This window comes from Priapulus caudatus, unplaced genomic scaffold (genome assembly GCF_000485595.1).
Source record: "Priapulus caudatus unplaced genomic scaffold, Priapulus_caudatus-5.0.1 Scaffold915, whole genome shotgun sequence".
In the NCBI taxonomy this organism is placed as follows: Eukaryota; Metazoa; Priapulida; class Priapulimorpha; order Priapulimorphida; family Priapulidae; genus Priapulus; species Priapulus caudatus.
In genome coordinates this window covers 25,789-33,181 of record NW_014577976.1, presented here as the reverse complement: position 1 = coordinate 33,181, position 7,393 = coordinate 25,789, and the positions used below count along the sequence as shown (strand labels likewise).

The 7,393-nt window shown below is 44.1% G+C and overlaps 1 protein-coding gene across 1 annotated transcript in view; it reads left to right on the top strand.

Annotated features, from left to right (window-relative positions):
* The window catches only part of LOC106814377 (DNA polymerase beta-like), a 15,269-nt gene that overhangs the window by 948 nt on the left and 6,928 nt on the right, over nt 1-7,393 (top strand). The window contains exons 2-12 of the mRNA XM_014818687.1: nt 1,288-1,412; nt 1,687-1,761; nt 2,428-2,486; nt 2,655-2,704; nt 2,915-2,966; nt 3,354-3,408; nt 3,781-3,853; nt 4,210-4,283; nt 4,490-4,576; nt 5,028-5,101; nt 5,885-6,024. Coding sequence (XP_014674173.1) covers nt 1,288-1,412; nt 1,687-1,761; nt 2,428-2,486; nt 2,655-2,704; nt 2,915-2,966; nt 3,354-3,408; nt 3,781-3,853; nt 4,210-4,283; nt 4,490-4,576; nt 5,028-5,101; nt 5,885-6,024 — 864 coding nt within the window. The remainder of the gene's footprint in view (nt 1-1,287; nt 1,413-1,686; nt 1,762-2,427; nt 2,487-2,654; nt 2,705-2,914; nt 2,967-3,353; nt 3,409-3,780; nt 3,854-4,209; nt 4,284-4,489; nt 4,577-5,027; nt 5,102-5,884; nt 6,025-7,393) is intronic.

The following is a 7,393-nucleotide window of genomic DNA, read 5'->3' as shown; positions in this document are numbered from 1 at the left end:
GATGAACAAATTACTATTGTTAATTTGTTACTTGACAACAACAATGTTTTTGTCCACAACCAACACAACCCGCCCACCCCTCTACATGCGGAAATACATAGCTCCCGCTGACTGGCTGGAGTACGTTGGTACATTGCATGCCCCATGGGTCGGTCTATAGCCCAGCGGCAGTTAATGTAAGCGGCTATAGTACTAGAGCTAGTTCTACACAAGCCACTGGCTCCACAGTGTAGCCATAGGGTCAACTGTTGTGCGTACGTAAAACACGAGTGTGTGCGCTGCAGACAGCGGTAAAGCATCGGTAGCAAGTCGTTCTTACAATATTGAATGAATGGAGAAAAAAAAAATGTGGAAAAAAAAATTTTTTTTGTTAAATTTTTTTTTTGTTAAATTTTTTTTTTTTCTCGTTGCTTTTCACTTCCATCCTTTGGAAATCTATAAAAACTGCAATAATGACTCTCAGAATGCTGGTTACAATCGGGTACAAAACACGACACGCAGTTAATGTTACCAGAGCATATGATTGTGTAGAACCAGTAGGTTCGTTGTCATGCCACCGTGACGTCATCACTTCCGTACTCTATATACAGAGAGTTGCGCCAACTCAGGATTTGACGCCATGTTGTTTCCAAATGGATCCACACCGCTGCCGCTTAAGTACAGCGCTGTATGGATACGCTGTACAATGGTCCGTAGTAATTAATTAGACTAATCGTGCTTCAATAAACTCAAAATTATTCAGAGATTATAGCTAAGGCATGTGTCTATGTGTATCTAGATTTCTAGAAATGTAACTCAAATCGTTCGCGCCATATGATAGTTTAATTGTACACTTTCTTACGGCCATAGCCGTGCGTATCTATTTGGAAACAACATGTCGTCCAGCGACCACGTGACCAACTTTTTCCGACTCGTCATGGCGCAACTCTCTGTATATAGGGACCCTAGGTAGGCCTAGGGAAGACATTTTATTTTCTTGAAATATTTTATTTACGAACCATGTCCGAAGGATGTGCGTTGTGCCTTTTGAAGCAGGAACTGTCCAATTCATATATTTTTTTTATTTTTTATTTTTTTTTTGACTAAAGAAAATTGACAATAAAATGTTTAGGGTCGCTGGGAATAAATAGGGGCGGTCGGGAAACCGTAACCACACCTATATTTTGTTTTGGCCTAATAGTAATACTAATAGTAATACTCCATTATTAGCATGCCAGTAAAAAAATAAACAAATGCCAAAGACTACTGTACTGACACTGTGTTCTGTCGATTTTTCCTGAAACGCAGAGCTAGCGAACCACGAGAAGAACGTGACGAGGAACATCCACAAGCACAATGCGTACAGGAAGGCGGCAAGCGTCATCGGCAAACACCCGACGCGAATCGCCAGCGGCGAGGACGCGAAGAAACTGGCGAGTCTTCTCCGGACTAATTAATTTTATAATTTGAATTTTAAATTTAATTATGAATTTTTTAATTTAGTATATATAGTTATAGTAGAAAAATTAAAGCCGCGTGTCATCGTTGTGCGTTGTGGGTATATGTATATGTTAACGTGAAATTGTGCTCATTGTCCATTCGGTCTTTATGACAATGATGGATATGTCTTGTCGTATAATTATGTCGTTAACATGTCCTCTATTTACATCTCATTTAAATGACAATGTCTCTACATTTCTATTGTAGTCCGGCGTCGGGGACAAGATAGGAAAGAAGATAGATGAAATGTTGGCCACGGGAAAACTAGCAAAGCTGGAGAAGGTTTGTGTGTAGAGGATATATAGCTTCTATATAGTGTATATAGGCATATATGTGTAAACGTATGTTCGTACCCACGTTGGTATATGTTGTGTGAGCAGTACATATTAGCATGGCTACAAAGCGGTGGACAGCATTTGCAGTGCTCTTTCACTCGGCATGAGCAAGGAGCTAAATATAACAATATAACAAGGAGAGGAAGCGGATTGGCTGTGTGCTTTTTGTCTCAAGGGCGCCATCTATGGACCATAATCAGCTGAAATGGCTGTGCAGACCGAACCCAGAGACAATAGAACACTAATCTGTTCTAGGGTCTCTGCCGAACCCAAATTTGGGCCAGATATGGCGCCGCTTCCTCTCCTTGTTATATTTAGCTCCTTGGGCATGAGAGCATTGTAGATTACATCGTAATGCGCCCGGATTTCGCAATTTGCAATAGGAACACCTCTGTCGAATTCCTCTCATTTACTTTTAGTTTCATTAGGTAGGATGTGGCTGATAATCACCAGACTAATGTAAGTGTGATTTCGGCGCGAGTACGTAGGGGTTGTTTGTTTTAGCATTTGGGAGCGTAGAATCAGGCGAACCGATTATAACCAGGTGGAGAAATACTCTGTGTTGCCTCAGCTGGTCGAGTACAGAAGTTTACGAGTATCTATTGTTTTGCAGATCCGCACGGACGACACTAGTGTAGCGATAAACCTCATGACACGCGTATCAGGAATCGGGTAAGCAACACAATCCCAATCAATGTTGATCCAATTCACTTTTTTCATTATTTTATTTTATTCATCTATTAATTTAACAACGGTACATCGGTGAAGGATGTATCAACTTGACCTCGCGTGCTCGTCACGGTTAAAACACGGGTTGTATATTTTCATTTCTCCGGCTAGGCCTGCGATGGCGAAGAAACTCGTGGACGATGGAATAACGACAATCGAAGGTATGCACGCCACCAAAACTGTTATCTGATAACGTAATAAACATGAAATCAATTATGGCATCCATGCATTCACAGTCAAGCTGCCCAGAATATAGACCAATGTCCCCATGTGTGATTCGTAGAGAGTCACCCATGTGAAGCATTTGTTGTTCGTGGCATTTCCGGTAGCCAAAGTTTATATTTCACCGAAAACCTGTGTCTTATTTCCAGAACTCACGAAGAATGAGGACAAGCTAAATCATCATCAGAAGATCGGATTGAAGTAAGTATATCACATTCTGCACTACCATTTCCATGCACGCGCGGCAAAATTTTGTCAAGTTTCGTGTGTAACACCGAAATGAGAGTTGCAGAGAATCCTTGGTAAGCTTAATGCTGCGTAGAGCCTGGCTGACAACAAAAACCAGAGATATCCTTAGGTTGTCCGTTTGTTTATACCTTTACAGGTTAACTTTTGTCAAAATTACAAATGCTTTTGCGAAAATTCTTACCAAGGCCTATATCTATAAATGTCGATAATACGGTGATGTTTTCCCAACCGAATCCCCAGCATTTCTACTATGTGGAGAACGTTGTAGGTAGTGTGTATTTGTGTTCACTGCTAGCTTCATGCACGTACTCTGCTACAATATTCCCCCCCATTTTTCAGGTACTTTGAAGACTTTGAGAAGCGGATTCCGAGAGATGAGATGGAGGAGCTGGAGGTGAGTGGTAACAACCCTCGTTCGTTAGACAATCGACGCTGAACATTCATCGAACGCAATCCCTGTGAGCATAGTCGCACGCTTACTGTATTAGCTGGCCCTCTACTGCTACCTTGGGAGGGCGGCTCAAGGCCCAAATAATTCACCCACAAGCATGCAACCAAGGCTCCCTGTTGCGGTTACCTAAGAAGCACAGTAGCTAAGGGCCCTATGTTCGACGTGAATCCAGAATGTGGAATCAGTCTTTCCGGGGCTTGATGACATCTCTCTGGGAGAAGCCACTGGAGAAGTAGAAGAAGAAGAGTCCTGTACGTATCTGGCGAAGTTCCAAATAATAACTTTAGCTTTTGTTTTCATGCACGGATCCGTTAGGAAATCATGTTGTCAGAGATTGAAGATCTGGACGATCGTTACATAGCGACGGTTTGCGGTAGCTACAGGAGAGGTAAGGAGCAGCGGCCATGCCTTTCATTCATTTATTTACTTATTTAATAATACATTTTTTGACGCATTTGTTTATTCATTTTTTTTTTTTAACTTTTTATTTGAATTAAGCTGCAATAATGCTAAGTGTGTGACTTATCGTTGTAGTATCCTTATAACATTTCTTGACTAATTTATTCAAAATGGTATGAAAACAGAGGATTACATACCTATTAGGTTACATACTTGAGTGCTATTCCTTCCGGGGCACCAATTCTAGCACCGCAAGTACGCTTGCTGTCACTCAATTAGAGTTGGTCGGTTAGCTCTGCCATCATAGACGGTCCCCCACGAAGAACGTTTGTTTGTTGTTTGCAGGTGTGGCAACCAGTGGTGATATTGACTGCCTGCTCACCCATCCCGACTACACGTCCAAATCCACGACCAAGCACGTAAGCTGCGCCGGCGAATTAATTTTGTCTGTCGTGCGCCATCTCTGGTAATCTTCTGTGAGTGCCTATGGACGTCCACAGATGGCAGCATGATCGCTGCGTTGATCAAGTTGCCGTGCAGTTTGCCGCGTTGACTTTTTACAAACAAGCGCGGTTTACGAATCAGCTCTCGTTGTTCACTTCCGATTTTCGATTTTCCCTTCCAGGGGGAGCTGCTGGTCAAGGTCGTCGAGAGGTTGAAGGGGCCAGAGTTCGTCACCGAAACGATCTCGCTCGGCGACACGAAGTTCATGGTAAGTTTGTTCGCAACTGTCGTGTCGTGCTCGTCGGCTGAAGTGCGTCTCTCTCTCTATCCCTTCCTCCCTCCCTTCTTCCCTCTCTCTTTTCTTCTCCCCCTCCCCCCTCTCTCTCTCTTTCTCTCTCTCTCTCTCTCTCTCTCTCTCTCTCTCTCTCTCTCTCTCTTCCTCTCTCTTTCTCTCCCTCTCTATCTAACAGTCAACAGTCTAACTTATCAGCAAGCTTACATCCTTCACTCGTTACCGCCATGCTGAGCCAGTAAGTGACATGCAATGTTAACGCTGCACGTGGGTGGGGTCACTGGGGTGGACGGGAGCCGTAACGGGCAGTGTGAGTGACCGAGAGTGACTTTAACTATCGATGCGTCGACGCGTAGATGCGAATTGTTATCGTTTCGGTTTCCGGTATTCTCACGTCTGCTTCTCTTTCTCGTGTGTCCGCGCGCAGGGAGTCTGCCAGGTGCCGGGGACGGGGGATGAGAGCGAGGACGCGGCGCGCCTCCACAGACGCCTCGACATCCGGTGAGTCAGCGACGGACGCGCGGCAGACGACGCGGCCCTTACGCCTAGCGCAGACCTGCGATTTTTGGTTGCTCGTCGCTGCAACCTGCAACTGCAAGCGATCGGTCGACGTGTCCGATGTGTCGCGGCGTGTGCGCACACATGCGATTTCGAAGCAATTCTAGAACAATTTGGGAGCGATTGGGAGCGACGAGTCGCTCAAAATCGAAACGGTTTGATTTCTTGCAACTCGTCGCAAGCGACCAGAATCGCTATGGGTTGCAGTTGCACGTTCCCGCAGACGTAGCGATTTCACAGCAATTTTTACACGATTCTAGAATCGCTGTCGAGTTGCATGACAAAGTCGCAGGTCTGCGCTAGGCTTTACTCCCGGCTGTCATACATGATACTCACAGCCTCCGTGGAACTACGTGCGGTCTGCGATGCGACGCAGTGGTTTTTCAGTTCTTCTTCCGAGTGGAAAACGTGAGGTGAACGTCATTGCAGGTCGAGATAAATGTTTTGCTGACATTCCTGCGGGCCCGCCGTTTCCGTTTCTTAGCCATAAATCCCATTCCCGAATTCATCCAGCACTTCCCGGTTCTCTGCAGAAATAACCAGCTCTTCCCTTTATCTCCTCCCACATCTCCTTTGCTTTAGGTTGATACCACATGACCGGTAATTCCCCTGTTCCCGGATGGTTGAAAAAATGTGTGTTTTCCATCCAGTCCTGCTAAAATAACCCCCTCCTCCCACCACCTCCTCCCCTTCGTCTCCTCTCACAGTCTCCCTCCCTCTCTTCAGGTTGATACCGCACGACCAGTACTTCTGTGGCATCCTCTACTTCACCGGCAGCGATATGTTCAACAAGAACATGAGGACAGAAGCCCTAGAGAAGGGCTTCACACTGAACGAGTACACCATCAGACCAATGGGCAGCACAGGTATGTAGTTATCTGTCCATCTGTGTGTTTGTTTGTCTGTCTGTTTGTCTGTCTATCTCTCTTGCTCTCTCTCGCTTACACACTTAGTGTAATGATTGACTTGAAAGTACGATTTTTACTAATAATTATACCGTAATTCTTATATAATAATAATAATAATAATAAGTATTCATAACATTATTATACATATATATATATTATATATATATATTATTATATATATATATATATATATATATATATATATATATATAGGGCCTATATATATATTACTATTGATTCCTCGCGAATAACTTTTTTACCCGTTTTTGCTCTTTTCGAACAATCAGTTAAAGTAGAACTCAAACACTCGGAGGGCGACCGCGGCCCCCTCTCTCTTTCTCTTTCTCGCCCCCTCTCTCTTTCTCTTTCTCTCCTCCTCTCCCTTTCTCTCTTTCTTTCTCCCTCTGTCTTTCGCTCTCTCTCTCCCTCTCTCTGATCAGTTTGAATGCGTCATATCTGTGTGCACGCGCGTGCGTGTGTGTATAGACAGTATAGGATATTGACCCGACGATACCAGCGCTACAGCGCTCATGTAACAGGTGCGCGACAAGCCATTTACATCCCGCGTAACCCGCCAATCAGCTGTTAGACACGTGACCTGTAGCGGCCATTTTTCACAGCCTCGGCGCGCACGAATTTTTCAAGATGTCGTGTACTGCAATTATAACGTCATTTGTCTTGCGGGAGAGGGGGAAGACCATGAAGGGGAGGAAGGGGAATGGAGTATGCAGCTGCCGGGGAGATAAATGGAGTGTCGTCGTTACCTGCAGGTAGCACGCATATACATAAGTCTGAATGGTAGAGGAATTTACACTTCCTGTCCCGGCTACATAGCGAGCGGTTAATCGCGAAGCTATCTGACGAGGACTAGACAGATATATGAGCATCGTGTAACATAATACGCAGGAGGTGACAATCAGGCGAATGGCATAACAGATGCGGTAATTAATAATAATAATAATAAAAACTCATAATACCTAATATAAGGTATTATTAGCTGTTGATTCTATCAGACTTCTCGTAATAATGACTAGCTTCCGTCCCGACTGAAGCGCTGTGACGTCATCGGCATCTGACCCTCGCGCATTTCGTTTGTGTGATTTAATTAGGTATTATTAGCTCTTGATAGAATTCTAGCGGCAGGTAATTAATGCGTTACTTTTGCCGGCAGATAGCGCTGGTTGCGTCGCGTTTGTCAATGAAATATCGAAATGATGAAGTTGCGGTCATTTTCTTCTCACGCACAACATCTTTTTTTTCAACAACATCTACACACATTATTGTATATATATATATATAACACTGTATATATATATATATATATATA